General features: G+C 58.7%; 2 protein-coding genes across 3 annotated transcripts; one reads left to right on the top strand and one right to left on the bottom strand.

Annotated features, from left to right (window-relative positions):
- Window positions 1-353: 353 nt before the first annotated feature.
- Window positions 354-8,679, bottom strand: NIT1 (nitrilase 1). 2 transcript variants are annotated; one of them, XM_074529119.1, is made up of 7 exons: window positions 8,602-8,679; window positions 7,958-8,038; window positions 6,011-6,280; window positions 5,376-5,479; window positions 4,374-4,507; window positions 3,107-3,232; window positions 354-1,110 (listed from the first exon to the last, which is right to left on the bottom strand). In XM_074529119.1, the coding sequence occupies exons 3-7, from the start codon at window positions 6,268-6,270 to the stop codon at window positions 832-834; spliced, it is 903 nt and encodes a 300-aa protein (XP_074385220.1). In that variant the 5' UTR covers window positions 6,271-6,280; window positions 7,958-8,038; window positions 8,602-8,679; the 3' UTR covers window positions 354-831. The 2 variants fall into 2 exon arrangements, with proteins under 2 accessions (XP_074385220.1, XP_074385219.1); XM_074529118.1 differs by having other exon boundaries at window positions 8,547-8,615.
- On the top strand, window positions 8,659-14,840 carry PFDN2 (prefoldin subunit 2). The gene is made up of 4 exons (XM_074529120.1): window positions 8,659-8,769; window positions 10,625-10,713; window positions 12,165-12,288; window positions 14,590-14,840. The coding sequence occupies exons 1-4, from the start codon at window positions 8,707-8,709 to the stop codon at window positions 14,761-14,763; spliced, it is 450 nt and encodes a 149-aa protein (XP_074385221.1). The 5' UTR covers window positions 8,659-8,706; the 3' UTR covers window positions 14,764-14,840.
- The last annotated feature ends 2,344 nt before the right edge of the window (window positions 14,841-17,184 follow it).

Below are 17,184 nucleotides of genomic sequence, written 5' to 3'. Positions count from 1 at the left end.
AATTGGAGCAGATTTGGGGCAGATTCAGAATCAATTTTGGGCTAAATTGATGCAAAAATTGGAATAAATTTGAGGCTGAATCAGGACCTCCAAAAAAGAGTGGGGACCCCAAAAGGAAAGCAGGGAGGAGACATTGTGGCATTTCATTTTGGGGACAAAAAGGGCAAATTTGGGACAGATTTGAAGCTGAATTGATGCAGATTTGGGACTGATTTGGGGGAATATTTGGGGCTGAATTGGTGCAGATTTGGGACTGATTTGTAGGAAATTTGGGGCTGATTTGAGACCCCAAAAAGAGCAGGGGGGACACATTGTGCCATTCCATTTTGGGGACAAAAAGGGCAGATTTGGGGCTGAATTGATGCAGATTTGGAACTGATTTGGGGGAATATTTGGGGCTGAATTAATGCAGATTTGGGACTGATTTGGAACCCCAAAAAAGAGAAAGGAAGGACACATTGTGCCATTCAGTTTAGGGTACAAAAGGGCAGATTTGGGACTGATTTGGGATTGAATTGATGCATATTTGGGATTGATTTCAGACTAAATTAATGCATATTTGGGGCTCATTTTGGGCTGAATTGTAGGAGATTTGGGGCTGATTTGAAGCCCCAAAAAGAGCAGGGAGGACACGTTGTGCCATTCAGTTTTGGGGACAAAGGGGCAGATTTGGGACTGATTTGATGCACATTTGGGGCTGAATTGTAGGAGATTTGGGGCTGACTTGGAACCCCAAAAAGAGCAGGGGGGACACATTGTGCCATCCCATTGTGGGGACAGAAAAGCAAACCCGGTGCAGTTCCGAGCGGATTCGCCGCACACCCGGTGCCATCACGTCCCCGGTGTCCCCGTGGGTGTCCCCGGTGTCCCGTAGATGTCCCCCCGGCGGTGGCCGTGCACGGGCAGCTGCCTGCGCACCTGCTCCAGGTAGGGCAGGTCGATGTGGGCCAGGCACAGCCCCGGCCCCTCGTGGCACTGAGCCACCACGGCGCCCCAGGGATCGGCCACCAGCGAGTGACCGAAGGACGCGCGGGCGGCGTTGTGGCGGCCGGTCTGTGCCGCGGCCACCACGTAGCACTGGCACTCGATGGCACGGGCACGCAGCAGCACCTGGGGACAGGGGGACACTCAGGGGACATGGGGACACTGAGGGGACAGGGGGACACTGAGGGGACAGGGGGACACTGAGGGGATGGGCACGCAGCAGCACCTTGGGACATGGGGACACTGAGGGGACAGGGGGGACACTGAGGGGACAGGGGGGCACTCAGGGGACACAGGGGGCACTTGATGGCACACAGCAGCACCTGGGGACAGGGGGACACTCAGGGGACAGGGGGGACACTGAGGGGACAGAGGGACACTCAGGGGACAGGGGGACACTGAGGGGACATGGAGGACACAGGGGGCACTCGATGGCACGGGCACGCAGCAGCACCTGGGGACAGGGGGACACTCAGGGGACAGGGGGACACTGAGGAGATGGGCACGCAGCAGCACCTGGGGACAGGGGGACACTGAGGGGACAGGGGGACACTGAGGGGATGGGGGCACTGAGGGGACAGGCACATAGCAGCACCTGGGACAGGGGGACACTCAGGGGACAGGGGGACACAGGGGTGTCACTATGGGGGACACTCGATGGCACAGGCACGCAGCAGCACCTGGGGGACAGGGGGGACACTCAGGGGACATGGGGGACACTGAGGGGACAGGGGGACACTGAGGAGATGGGCACGCAGCAGCATCTGGGGACAGGGGGACACTGAGGGGACACTCAGGGGACAGGGGGACACTCGATGGCACGGGCCCGCAGCAGCACCTGGGGACAAGGGGACACTCAGGGGACAAGGGGGACACTGAGGGGACAGGGGGACACTGAGGGGACGGGGGGACACTGAGGGGACACAGGGGGCACTCAGGGGACAGGGGGGACACTGAGGGGACAGGGGGACACTGAGGGGATGGGCACGCAGCAGCATCTGGGGACAGGGGGGACACTGAGGGGACAGGGGGACACTCAGGGGGACATGGGGGACACTGAGGGGACAGAGGGACACTCGATGGCACGGGCATGCAGCAGCACCTGGGGACATGGGGACACTGAGGGGACAGGGGGACACTGAGGGGACAGGGGGACACTGAGGGGATGGGCACGCAGCAGCATCTGGGGACAGGGGGACACTCAGGGGACATGGAGGACACAGGGGGCACTCGATGGCACGGGCACGCAGCAGCACCTGGGGACAGGGGGACATCCAGGGGACATGGGGGACACTGAGGGGATGGGGGGACACTGAGGGGACAGGCACACAGCAACACCTGGGGACAGGGGGACACTCAGGGGACATGGGGGACACTAAGGGGACAGGGGGGCACTCGATGGCACGGGCACACAGCAACACCTGGGGACAGGGGGACACTCAGGGGACATGGGGGACACTAAGGGGACAGGGGGGCACTCGATGGCACGAGCACGCAGCAGCACCTGGGGACAGGGGGACACTCAGGGGACAGGGGGAACAAAGGGGGCACTCGATGGCACGGGCACACAGCAGCACCTGAGGGGACAGCAGTGTCACTGAGGGGGACATGGGGGACACTCAATGGCACCCTGGCAGCACCTGTGGGGACAGAGCTGTCACCCAGGGGACATGGGGGGCACGGGCACACAGCAGCACCTGGGGACAGTGGGGACACTGAGGGGGGACATGGGCACATAGGGGTGTCACTAAAGGGGACCCAGGGGGCACTCGATGGCACGGGCACCTGAGGGGACAGCAGTGTCACTGAGGGGGGCACAGAGGGCATGGGCATGCAGGGGTGTCACCAAGGGGGACAGCGCTGTCACCAAGGGGGGCACTCAATGGCACGGGCACACAGCAGCACCTGGGCAGACAGCAGTGTCCCCAAGCCCCCCAGGGTGTCCCCAACTCCCCCATGGATGTCCCCAACCCTACCATGGATGTCCCCAACTCCTCCTGTTGAGTGTCCCCAGTCCCCAACCCCTCTCACAGTGTCCCCAGTCCCTGCAGTGTCCCCTCACCTCCCCATGGGTGTCCTCAGCCCCTGCAGTGTCCCCAAGCCCCCCAGGGTGTCCCCTCACCTCCCAGTGCGCAGCTCCGGTGGGGACGGTGAAGGCCGAGGGGAAGGTCAGGATTTGGGCACCGGCCCCGCGCAGGGCCTGGGCCAGCTCCGGGAACCGCAGATCATAGCACACGGCCAGCCCCACCTGGGGACAATGGGGACATTGGGGACACTGGGGACACCTGGGGACAGCCCTGGGAACCGCAGGTCATAGCACATGGCCAGCCCCACCTGGGGACATCGGGGACATTGGGGACACCTGGGGACATTGGGGACACCTGGGGACAGCCTTGGGAAGTGCAGGTCACAGCAGACGGCCAGCCCCACCTGGGGACATTGGGGACACTGGGGACATTGGGGACACTTGGGAAGCGCAGGTCATAGCACACGGCCAGCCCCACCTGGGGACATTGGGGACACTGGGGACAGCTCTGGGAACTGCAGATCATAGCACAAGGCCAGCCCCACCTGGGGACACTGGGGACATTTGGGGACATTGGGGACACACTGGGATAGCCCTGGGAACTGCAGGTCATAGCACACGGCCAGCCCCACCTGGGACATTGGGGACACTTGGGGACATTGGGGACACCTGGGGACATTGGGGACAGCTCTGGGAACTGCAGATCATCGCACACGGCCAGCCCCACCTGGGGACATTGGGGACATTGGGGACACCTGGGGACACCTGGGGACATTGGGGACACCTGGGGACAGCCCTGGGAACTGCAGATCATAGCACACGGCCAGCCCCACCTGGGGACACTGGGGACATTGGGGACACTTGGGGACATTGGGGACACTGGGGACACTGGGGACAGCCCTGGGAAGTGCAGGTCATAGGACACAGCCAGCCCCACCTGGGGACAGGGAGGGGACATTGGGGACACCTGGGGACATCCAGGGACAGCCCTAAGGGACATGGGCAGGATCAGGGCTCAGGGCAGGACCCACAGCCTGTAGCCAATTCCAGCTGTTCTTTGGGAATACCGGGGGTCAGTGATGGCAGGGGACACCCAGGGGACACCCTGGGGACATTTGGGGACAGCCCTGGGCACTGTGGGGTCAGCAAGGGCAGGGGACACCCAGGGGACACCCAGGGACACCCTGGGGACATTTGGGGACAGCCCTGGGCACTGTGGGGTCAGGGGCTGGGTTTAGCGCTGGGGCCAGCTCTGGGTACCACAGGCTGTGACACACAACCAACCGCAGAGTTTTTTGGGAATTCCAGGGATCAGTGAAGGCAGGGGACACTTGGGGACACCTGGGGACAGCAGGGGCCATACCTTGCCCACGGGGGTGTCGATGGGGGGCAGCAGCTCCCGGCCAGGGTTGGTGAAGGAGCTCTCGCTCAGCGCCGGCTGCCCCGGCAGCGCCGCGTCAAAGAGGTGCAGCTTGCGGTACAGGGCCACCAGCGAGCCTGGGGACAGGAACAGGGTTGGGGACAATGGGGACAGCCACCGGCGGGTTGGGGACAGCCACAGGGGGTTGGGGACACTGGGGACAGCCACCAGGGGGTTGGAGACAATGGGGACAGACACCACCGAGCCTGGGGACAGCCACCAGGGGGTTGGGGATACTGGGGACAGCCACCGGGGGTTGGGGACATTGGGGACAGCCACCAGGGGATTGGGGACAATGGGGAGAGCCACGGGGCTGGGGACAGTGGGGACAGCCAGCAGCATGGCTGGGGACAGCCACCATGGAGCCTGGGGACACCCACCAGGGGATTGGGGACAGTGGGGACAGCCAGGGGGTGGGAATGGTGGGGACACAGGGGTGGTATGGGGTGACACAGGGGTGGCACAGAGGTGACACAGGGGTGGCACAGGGTGACACAGGGGTGACACAGGGTGACACAGGGGTGACACAGGGTGACACAGGGGTGACACAGGGTGGCACAGGGGTGACACAGGTGACACGGGGGTGACACAGGGTGACACAGGGTGACACAGGGGTGACACAGGGTGGCACAGGGGTGACACAGGTGACACAGGGTGACACAGGGTGACACAGGGTGACACAGAGGTGACACAGGGGTGGCACAGGGTGACACAGGGTGACACAGGGTGACACAGGGGTGGCACAGGTGACACAGGGGTGACACAGGGGTGACACAGGGTGGCACAGGGGTGGCACGGGGGTGACACAGGTGACACGGGGGTGACACAGGGTGACACAGGGTGGCACAGGGTGACACAGGGGTGGCACAGAGGTGACACGGGGGTGGCACAGGGTGGCACAGAGGTGACACAGGGTGACACAGGGTCAGGAGGGCCGTGTCCCACCCGAGTTGTCCAGCAGCAGGTGACAGTTGTAGATGCGGCCGGTGCTGTCCCAGTCCTGACCACGCTCGTGGAAACCCCCGAGGGACAGCCAGACGTCACAGTCCCTGGGGACACACAGGGACAGTCCTGGGGACACAGGGATACACAGGGACAGTCCTGGGGACACAGAAGGACACAGAGGGACAGTCCCTGGGAAGACAAAGTGATAGTCCCTGGGGACACACTGTCACATTCTCTAAGGACATGTGGTGACATTCCCTGTGGACACACAGTGACATTCCCTAGGGACACACGGTGACACACAGTGACATTCCCTAGGGACACACGGTGTCATTCCCTGGGGACACATGATCACACACACACACACACACAGTGACATTCCCTAGGGACACACTGTCATCCCCTGGGAACACATGGTGACATGCAATGACATTCCCTAGGGATACACGGTGTCATCCCCTGGGGACACATGGTCACACACACACACACACACACACACACACACACACACACACACACACGGTGACACAGTGACATTCCCTAGGGACACACACAGTGCCACACAGTGCCATCCCCCGGGGACACACAATGACACTCCCTAGGGACACCCGCGGTGCCACCCGCGGTGCCCGTACCTGGCCAGCTGCCGGTAGCGCCGCACGGTGTCCCCGTGCAGGGGCTCTGCCAGCTGCAGGCTGTGCTGGGGACTGTCCCCGATGAAGTCGAAGCCCTCGGGCAGGAACACGGCCCGGGCCCCCATGGCGGCCGCGCGCCGCACCAGGGCCGAGCACTGCTGCCAGTTGTGCTCCTTGTCCGCCGTGGATGTCACCTGGGCCACCGCCACCAGCCCGCCCGGGGGGCCTGGGGACACCGAGGGGTCTGGGGGTGCTGCCATGGCTGTGGGGCTGTGGGGAGGGGACATTGTGAGGGACTGACAGGGACAGCGGGACACCAACGGGCCTGGGGACACTGATGGGCCTGGGGCACCGAGGGGTCTGGGGGAGCTGCCATGGCTGCGGGGAGGGGACATTGTGAGGGACACCAACGGGCCTGGGGACACTGAGGGGTCTGGGGGTGCTGCCATGGCTGTGGGGCTGCGGAGAGGGGACACCGTGAGGGACTCAGAAGGACAGGGGGACACTGCGGGGTCTGGGGGAGCTGCCATGGCTGTGGGGCTGCGGGGAGGGGACATTGTGAGGGACACGAATGGGCCTGGGGACACTGCGAGGTCTGGGGGTGCTGCCATGGCTGTGGGGCTGTGGGGAGGGGACAGCGTGAGGGACTCAGAGGGACAGGGGGACACCGAGGGGTCTGAGGGACCTGCCATGGCTGTGGGGCTGCGGGGAGGGGACACTGTGAGGGACAGGGGGACACCAATGGGCCTGGGGACACCAAGGGGTCCGGGGGTGCTGGCCATGGCTGTGGGGCTGTGGGCAGGGGACATTGTGAGGGACAGGGGGACACCGAGGGGTCTGGGGGACACTGATGGGCCTGGGGACACTGAGGGGTCTGGGGGAGCTGCCATGGCTGTGGGGCTGCGGGGATGGGACATTGTGAGGGACACCAACGGGCCTGGGGACACCGAGGGGTCTGGGGGTGCTGCCATGGCTGTGGGGCTGTGGGGAGGGGACACCGTGAGGGACTGACAGGGACAGGGGGACACTGCCAGGTCTGGGGGTGCTGCCATGGCTGTGGGGCTGTGGGGATGGGACACCGTGAGGGACAGGGGGACACTGTGGGGTCTGGGAACACTGCTATGGCCACAGGGCTGTGGGGAGGGGACACTGTGAGGGACTGACAGGGACAGGGGGACACTGCCAGGTCTGGGGGTGCTGCCATGGCTGTGGGGCTGTGGGGAGGGGACATTGTGAGGGACAGGGGGACACCGAGGGGTCTGGGGGACACTGATGGGCCTGGGGACACTGAGGGGTCCGGGGGAGCTGCCATGGCTGTGGGGCTGCGGGGAGGGGACAGTGTGAGGGACTGACAGGGACAGAGGGACACTACGGGGTCTGGGAACAATGCTATGGCCACAGGGCTGTGGGGAGGGGACATTGTGAGGGACACCAATGGGCCTGGGAACACCGAGGGGTCCGGGGGTGCTGCCATGGCTGCGGGGGTGTGGGAGGGGACATTGTGAGGGACAGGGGGACACCAACGGGCCTATGGACACTGCCAGGTCTGGGGGCGCTGCCATGGCTGCGGGGAGGGGACACTGTGAGGGACAGGGGGACACCAACAGGCCTGGGGACACTGCCATAGCTATGGGACACTGAGGAGACCTCACAGTGACAGGAGGCCATGGGGCTGAGGGGAGGGGACACCAAGGGCACCCCATGGGCACTGGGGTCACCCCACAGGTCACCCCCTTGGGGACAGGGACACCCCCATGTGACCCCATGGGGAGTAGGGTAATCTTGAACCCCCCCACACACAACTGGGGTCACCCCCAGGGTCACCCTCAGCCCCCCCTTGGGATTTTCGGGGTTCTCCAAAGGGTTTTTTGGGGTGCCCCTGGGGTTTTTGAGGTTCTCCACAGGGATTCTGGGGTCCCCTTGGTGGTTTTGGGTTCCCCCCCGTACCTGCCCGCGGTGCTGAAGCTCTGGGGGGCTCTCGAGGCTCTCGGGGGGCAGCACAGCAGGGCCCGGGGGGCCACCCTCAGCCTGAGGGGGGGGACACCCCAAATTGGGGAGGGGTCACACGGCTGGGGGGGACCTGGAACCCCCTAAAACTGCCCCAAATACCCCCAAAACTACCCCAAACACCCCCAAAACTGCCCCAGACCCCCTCAAACTGCCCCCTGACCCCCCCAAATGCCCTCAGCTCCCCCAGTTTTGATCCCACACTACCCCCGCCCCCCAAAATCTGCTCCTAGACCCCCCAAAGTTGCCCCAAACACCCCTAAAACTACCCCAGACCCCCTTAAACTGCCCCAAACACCCCCCAAACTGCCCCAAACACCCCCCAAAACTACCCCAGACCCCTTTAAACTGCCCCAAACACCCCCCAAAACTACCCCAGACACCCCAAACTGCCCCAATTTGGACCCCAAACTACCCCCACCCCCCCAAGCCGCCCCCAACCCCCAAACCTCCGCACCTCCGCCCTCCCCCCATCCTAAACCCCTTTTTCCCCCCACTTTTTTCCCGTTTTCTTCCCCCATTCCCGCACATTCCCCGCCGGCGGCAGCGCGGTCAAAGTCCCCCCCTCCAGGTGCTGCCCTCACCCAAGATGGCGGCGGCGCCGCCTCACCCGCACCCAAGATGGCGGCCGGAAGTGGCGGCGGCGCGAGTGAGGCGGGAACGGAAGGGGCGGAGCCGAGCGGGACAAGATGGCGGAGCCGGGGAAGGGGCGAGGGGCGACCCCGGCGGGGAAGGGGCTGAGCGCTGAGCAGGTCTGGGGGGACCAGGAAACGGGGAGGGGTCCCCGGGAGATGTGAGGAGCGGAGGAGTGAGGGGAATGCGTGGGGACGCCTAGGGGGGTTGGGCCTGGCGTGAGGGGAAGGTGGGGATGAGGGGGGGGCGTCTCCCTGATAACGGAGAGGGGTTCCTGATAATGGGGAGGGGTCCTTGATAACAAGGAGGAGACCCTGATAATGGGATGGGGAAATGGAGGGGGGGGCCTTGGGCGTGAGGGGAAGGTGGAGAATGTGGGGAGGGGTCCCTGAAAACAAGCAGGAGACCCTGATAGTGAGGAGGGGTCTCTGATAATGAGGAGGGGTCTTTGATAACAAGGATGAGACCTTGATAATGGGGAGGGGTCTCTGATAAGGGGGGGCTGGGGTTGGGGAATGAGGGGGGGCCGCTGCTGTGGGGTTGGGGGGTTCCCCCTCATCCCAGGGGGTTCCCAATCCCAGTTTATCCCAGTTTACCCCAGTTTACGCCAATCCAGCCCCAGTTTACCCCAATCCAGTCCCAGTTTACCCCAATCCAATCCCAGTTTACCCCAGTCCATCCCATTCTGAGCTTTCCAATCCCAGTTGATCCCAGTCCAATCCCCTTCCCAGTTTGCCAATCCCAATGCAATCCCATTCCCAGTTTAGCCCAGTTTAGCCTGGTTTATCTCAGTCCATCCCAGTTTACCCCCAATCTTGGTTATCCCTATCCCAGTTTACCCCACACCATTCCTGGGCTGATCCCAGTTTGCTCCCAGTTGATCCCAGTGCCATCCCAGTCCCATGGCAGCCTCTCCCAGCCCCTCCTAGTCTGTCCCAGTGGCTCCCAGTTAACCCAGTTCCCTTCCAGTTCCTCCCAGACCATTCCCAGACTGCTCCCAGTCCATCCCAGTCCCATTCTGGCCCATCCCAACTTCTCCCAGTCCCTCCCAGTCCATCCCAGTCCCATTCTAGCCCATCCCAGTCCATTTCCAGTCCATCCCAGCCTGTTCCAGTGACTCCCAGTTAACCCAGTTCACATCCCAGTTCCTCCCAGTGGCTCCCAGTCCATTCCCAGTGGCTCCCAGTGCTATCCCAGTCCCATTCCCAGCCCCCCCAGTCCATCCCAGTGTCTCCCAGTTAACCCAGTTGCCTTCCCAGTCCATCCCAGTGTCTCCCAGTTACCCTAGTTCCCATCCCAGTCCATCCCAGTGGCTCCCAGTTACTTCAGTTCACATTCCCAGCCCCCCCCAGCCCTCCCAGTGGCTCCCAGTCCATCCCAGTGTCTTCCAGTTACCCCAGTTCCCATCCCAGCCCCTCCCAGCCCTCCCAGTCCATTCCCAGCTCATCCCAGTGGTTCCCAGTCCATTCCAGTGGCACCCAGTTCCCCCTCCAGTCCATCCCAGTGGCTCCCAGTTTGTTCCGGTTCCCATCCCAGTCCATCCCAGTGTCTCCCAGTTACCCCAGTTCCCATCCCAGCCCCTCCCAGTGGTTCCCAGTCCATTCCCAGTCCATCCCAGTGGCTCCCAGTTTGTTCCAGTTGCCATCCCAGTCCATTCCCAGCCCCTCCCAGTCCATCCCAGTCCATCCCAGTGGCTCCCAGTTAACCCAGTTCCCATCCCAGTCCATCCCAGTGTCTCCCGGTTACCCCAGTTCCCATCCCAGCCCCTCCTAGTGGCTCCCAGTTTGTTCCAGTTGCCATCCCAGTCCATTCCCAGCCCCTCCCAGTGGCTCCCAGCCCCTCCCAGCCCTCCCAGTCCATCCCAGTCCGTCCCAGTGATCCCAGTTACTTCAGTTCACATTCCCAGCCCCTCCCAGCCCTCCCAATCCGTCCCAGTCCGTCCCAGTCCGTCCCAGTGATCCCAGTTTGGCGCAGGTGGTGTCCCGCTTTAACCGCCTGCGGCAGGACCAGCGGGGTTTGGCCTCCAAGGCAGCAGAGCTGGAGCTGGAGCTCAACGAGCACACGTGGGTGTGGGGCTGGGATTGGGGGTTTGGGGTCAGCATTGGGGGCTTTGGGGTCGGGATTGGGGGGTTTGGGATCAAGATTTGGGGGTTTGGGGTCGGGATTGGGGGGTTTGGGGTCAGGATTGGGGTCAGGGGTTTGGGGGAGTTTGAGGGGTTTGGGGTTCAGATTGGGGGGTTTGGGGTCGGCATTGGGGGTTTGGGGTCGGGATTGGGGGTTTGGGAGTGGGATTGGGATTGGGGATTCGGGGTAAGGATTGGGGGGTTTGGGGGCTTTGGGGTCGGGATTGGGGGGTTTGGGATCGGGATTGGGGCTTTGGGGTCGGCATTGGGGGTTTGGGAGTGGGATTGGGATTGGGGCTTTGGGATCAAGATTGGGGGGTTTGGGATCGGGATTGGGGGGTTTGGGGTCAGGGGTTTGAGGGGTTTGGGAGTGGGATTGGGGGTTTGGGGTCGGGATTGGGGGGTTTGGGGTCGAGATTGGGGCTTTGGGATCAAGATTGGGGGTTTGGGGTCGGGATTGGGGGCTTTGGGATCAAGATTGGGGGGGTTTGGGGTCGGGATTGGGATCGGGGGTTCGGGGTAAGGATTGGGGGATTGGGGTCAGGGGTTTGGGGGAGTTTGAGGGGTTTGGGGTCAGGGTTTAGGGGCTTTGGGATCAATATTGGGGGTTTGAGGGGTTTAGGGTTGGGATTGGAGGTTGGGGGGCTTTGGGGTTGGGGAGTTTGGGGTTGGGATTTGGGAGTTGGTTGTTGGGGGTTTGGGGTGAGGATTCGGGATTGAGTTTGGGGGGTTTGGGGTTGGCATTGGGGGATTTGGGGTCGGGATTTGAGGATGGAAATTGAGGATTTGGGGTGGATTTTGGGGTTGGGATTGGGGTGGAGATTTGGGGTATTCTATTTAGGACAGGCATTTGGGATCGGGGGGGTTTGGGACAGGGATTTGGGGTGGGGATTCGTGGTGTGTTTGGGGTGAATCAGGGTGCATTTGGGATATATTTGGGGTGTATTTGTTTGGGGGCTTTGGGGTTCAGATTGGGGGCTTTGGGGTCAGGGGTTTGAGGGGTTTAGGGTTGGGATTGGAGGTTGGGGGGCTTTGGGGTTGGGGAGTTTGGGGTTGGGATTTGGGAGTTTGTTGTTGGGGGTTTGGGGTGAGGGTTAGGGATTGAGATTGGGGGATTTGGGGTTGGCATTGGCGGGATTTGGGGTCGGGATTTGAGGATGGAAATTGGGGATTTGGGGTGGAGATTTGGGGTATTTTATTTAGGACAGAGATTTGGGATCGGGATTGGGAGGGGATTTCAGATGGGGATTTGGGACAGAGATTTGGGGTGGGGATTCGGGGTGGATCAGGGTGCATTTGGGATATATTTGGGGTGGATCAGGGTGTTTTTGGGATATATTTGGGGTGGATCAGGGTGCCTTTGGGATATATTTGGGGTGTATTTGGGACAGGCTGGTGATTGAGACCCTACGCGAGGTGGATCCCACCCGGAAATGTTTCCGCATGGTCGGGGGGGTGCTGGTGGAGAGAACGGTCAAGGAGGTGCTGCCCGCCCTGGAGAGCAACAGGGAGCAGGTCTGTGACCCCAAAACCTCCCTGGGATCCCATAAAAACCCATTGGGATGGCCCTAAACCTCCCTGGGATCCCATAAAAATCCATTGGGATGGCCCCAAACCCTCTGGGATCCCATAAAAACCCATTGGGATGGCCCTAAACCTGCTGGGATCCCATAAAAATCCATTGGGATGGCCCCAAACCCTATGGGATCCCATAAAAATCCATTGGGAGAGCTCTAAACCTGCTGGGATCCCATAAAAATCCATTGGGATAGCTGGGATCCCATAAAAATCCATTGGGATGGCCCTAAACCTGCTGGGATCCCATAAAAACCCATTGGGATGGCCCTAAATCTCCTGGGATCCCATAAAAATCCATTGGGATAGCTGGGATCCCATAAAAACCCATTGGGATGGCCCCAAACCCTCTGGGATCCCATAAAAATCCATTGGGAGAGCTCTAAACCTGCTGGGATCCCATAAAAATCCATTGGGATAGCTGGGATCCCATAAAAATCCATTGGGATGGCCCCAAACCCACTGGGATCCCATAAAAATCCATTGGGAATCTCATAAAAATCCATTGGGATGGCCCTAAACCTGCTGGGATCCCATAAAAACCCATTGGGAGAGCTCTAAACCTGCTGGGATCCCATAAAAACCCATTGGGATGGCCCTAAACCCTCTGGGATCCCATAAAAATCCATTGGGATGGCCTTAAACCTGCTGGGATCCCATAAAAATCCATTGGGATAGCTGGGATCCCATAAAAATCCATTGGGATGGCCCTAAACCTGCTGGGATCCCATAAAAACCCATTGGGATGGCCCTAAATCTCCTGGGATCCCATAAAAATCCATTGGGATAGCTGGGATCCCATAAAAACCCATTGGGATGGCCCCAAACCCTCTGGGATCCCATAAAAATCCATTGGGAGAGCTCTAAACCTGCTGGGATCCCATAAAAATCCATTGGGATAGCTGGGATCCCATAAAAATCCATTGGGATGGCCCCAAACCCACTGGGATCCCATAAAAATCCATTGGGAATCTCATAAAAATCCATTGGGATGGCCCTAAACCTGCTGGGATCCCATAAAAACCCATTGGGAGAGCTCTAAACCTGCTGGGATCCCATAAAAACCCATTGGGATGGCCCTAAACCCTCTGGGATCCCATAAAAATCCATTGGGATGGCCCCAAACCCACTGGGATCCCATAAAAACCCAACAGGGTATCCCCAAATGTGATGGGATGGCCCCAAATCTAATGGGATCCTATAAAAATCCTATGGAGTGAAAACCCAATTGGAGAGCCCCAAATCCAATGGAATCCTATAAAAAATGTACTGGGATAATCCCAAATCCACTGGGACCCCATAAATGTCCAATGGGGAACCCAAAAAATCCATTGGGATCACCCCAAAAAAAATCTCTCTGGACTTTTTTCCCCTTTTTTTCTCTCCTTTTCCCCCTTTTTTCCTTCATTCCCCCACATTTCCAACCCAACCAAGTCTCTCTCTTTTCCCCCATTTTCCCCATATTCCCAAATTTCCCATTTTCCCCGTTTTTTCCCCCAGATCTCCACTCTAATCAAGTCTCTCTCTTTTCCCATTTTTCCCATTATTTTCCTCATTTTTCCCATTATTTTCCCCATTTTTCCTGGGGTTTTTTCCCCCAAATCTCCAAGCTGATTGATTCTCTCTCTTTTCCCCCATTTCCCCAATCCCCAAATTTCCCATTTTCCCCATTTTCCCCCCCAAATCTCCACTCTAACCAAATCTCTCTCTTTTCCCCCATTTCCCCATATTCCCAAATTTCCCATTTTTCCCCCAGATCTCCACTCTAACCAAGTCTCTCTCTTTTCCCCTATTTCCCATATTCCACATTTTCCCATTTTCCCCCTTTTTCCCCCCAGATCTCCACTCTAACCAAGTCTCTCTATTTTCCCCCATTTCCCCCAATTCCCATATTCCCAAATTTCCCATTTCCCCCATTTTTCCCCCCAAATCTCCACTCTAACCAAATTTCTCTCTTTTCCCCCATTTCCCCCATTTCCCATATTCCCAATTTTCCCCATTTCCCCCCCATGTCTCTCTATTTTCCCCCATTTCCCCAATTTCCCATATTCCCAAATTTTCCCATTTTCCCCGTTCTTCCCCCAGATCTCCAAACTGATTGATTCTCTCTCTTTTCCCCCATTTCCCCATATTCCCAAATTTCCCATTTTTCCCCCCAGATCTCCACTCTAACCAAATCTCTCTCTTTTCCCCCATTTCCCCAATTCCCAAATTTCCCATTTTCCCATTTTTTCCCCCCAGATCTCCAAGCTGATCGAGGCCCTGGCTCAGCAGCTGCAGGCCAAGGGCCGGGAGCTCTCGGAGTTTCGGGAACGCCACAACATTCGCCTGGTGGGGGAGGACGACCCCAAATCCGCCCCCAGGGACGGCCCCGAGGGCAACAAGGGGGGACCCGGGGGGGTCTTGGTGTCCTGACCCCCCCCAAAAATACCCAGAGGGATTTGGGGCCGTTTTTTGGGGGGGTTTGGGGAATAAACGGGAGTTTGGGACAATGGCCGGGTTTGGGTTTTGTGGGGGAAAAGGGGGAAAGGATTTGGGGTGAGGGGAGGGGGAGAACCCTAAATGGGGAGGGGGAAAGGGGGAGCCTAAAAATGGGGGGTGGGACCCTAAAAATGGGGGGTGGGACCCTAAAAATGAGGGAAAGGGACCCCAAAATGGAGGAAAACGGATCCCAAAATTGAGGGTGGGATCCTAAACATGGGGAAAAAAGACAATCCAAAAATGAAGGAAAAAGGGACCCTAAAAATGGGGGAAAACGGATCCCAAAAATGGGGGGAAAAGGGACCCTAAAAATGGGGGAAAAGGGGATCCTAAAAATGAGGAAAAAAGAGACCCCAAAAATGGGGGAAAAAGGGACCCTAAAACTGGGGGGTGGGATCCTAAAAATGGGGGAAAAAAGAGACCCCAAAAATGAAGGAAAAAGGGAGCCTAAAAATGGGGGGTGGGACCTCAAAAATGGGGGAAAGGGACCCTGAAAATGGGGGAAAACAGATCCCAAAAATGGGGGAAAAAGGGACCCTAAAAATGGGGGGAAAGGGGATCCTAAAAATGGGGAAAAAAGGGGATCCCAAAAACGGGAACTGGAATCTCAAAATGGGGAAAAAAGGGACCCCAAAGATGGGGATGAGACCCCAAAATGGGGAAAAAAGGGAAGCCCAAAAATGGGGGGTGGGACCCTAAAAATGGGGGAAAGGGACCCCAAAATGGGGGAAAACAGATCCCAAAATGAGAGTGGGACCCTAAAAATGGGGGAAAAAGGGACCCTAAAAATGGGGGAAAACGGATCCCAAAAATGGGGGTGGGATCCTAAAAATGGGGAAAAAAGAAACCCCAAAAATGAAGGAAAAAGGGACCTTAAAAATGGGGGAAAGGGACCCTGAAAATGGGGGAAAACGGATCCCAAAATGAGAGTGGGACCCTAAAAATGGGGGAAAAAGGGACCCTAAAAATGGGGGGTGGGACCCTAAAAATGAGGGAAAGGGACCCCAAAATGGAGGAAAACGGATCCCAAAATTGAGGGTGGGATCCTAAACATGGGGAAAAAAGACAACCCAAAAATGGGGGAAAAAGGGACCCTAAAAATGGGGGGTGGGACCCTAAAAATGGAGAAAAAAGAGACGCTAAAAATGGGGAAAAAAGGGATCCTAAAAATGGGGGAAAACGGATCCCAAAAATGGGGGTGGGATCCTAAAAATGTGGAAAAAAGAGACCCCAAAAATGAAGGAAAAAGGGACCCTGAAAATGGGGGAAAACGGATCCCAAAAATGGGGGGAAAGGGATCCCAAAATGAGAGTGGGACCCTAAAAATGGGGGAAAAGGGACCCCAAAAATGGGGGGAAAAGGGACCCTAAAAATGGGGGGTGGGATCCTAAAAATGGGGGATGGGACTCTAAAAATGGGGGAAAGGGACCCCAAAAATGGGGGTGGGATCCTAAAAATGGAGAAAAAAGTGACCCCAAAAATGGGGGAAAAAAGGACCCTAAAAATGGGAAAAAAGGGGATCCCGAAAATGGGAAGTGGAACCTCAAAATGGAGAAAAAAGGGACCCAAGAAATGGAGGAAGGGGACCCTGAAAATGGGGGGAAAAGGGACCCTAAAATTGGGGGGTGGGACCTCAAAAATGGGGGAAAAAGGGACCCTAAAAATGGGGATGTGACCCCAAAATTAGGGGGGTGCCAAGGGGGACCCCAACATTTTGCTGGTGACAAGGTGGGGGTGTGGCAGAGGACACAGGGAGGTGACAAAGAGAATGGGGTGACAATGACGTGGGGGGGAGTGACAAAGGGAAGGAGGTGACAAGGCCGTGGGGGTGACAAGGACACAGCAAGGAGGTGACAGAGACAAGGGGGTGACAAAGAGAAAGGGGTGACAGGGACACAACAGGGAGGTGACAAGGTCATGGAGGACAACAAAGAGAAGGGGTGACAAGAATGTGGGGGTGACAAAGAGGGGTGACAGGGACACAGCAAGGAGGTGACAAGGCCATGGGGGTGACAAGGACATGGGGGTGACAGAAAGGGGTGACAGGGACACGGCAAGGAGGTGACAAGGCCATGGGGGGTGACAAAAGGAAGGGGGTGACAAGGCCATGGGGGTGACAAGGACATGGCAGGGAGGTGACAAGGCCATGAGGGTGACAAGGACATGGGGGTGACAGAAAGGGGTGACAGGGACACAGCAAGGAGGTGACAAGGCCATGGGGGTGAGAAGGACATGGGGGTGACAAAGAAAAAGGGGGTGACAAGGACGTGGCAGGGAGGTGACAAGGCCATGAGGGTGACAAAAGGAAGGGGGTGACACAGCTGCGGGGGTGACAAGGACACAGCAAGGAGGTGA

Source organism: Zonotrichia albicollis, chromosome 30 (genome assembly GCF_047830755.1).
Source record: "Zonotrichia albicollis isolate bZonAlb1 chromosome 30, bZonAlb1.hap1, whole genome shotgun sequence".
Classification (NCBI taxonomy): Eukaryota; Metazoa; Chordata; class Aves; order Passeriformes; family Passerellidae; genus Zonotrichia; species Zonotrichia albicollis.
This window is presented reverse-complemented; position numbering and strand designations above follow the sequence as displayed.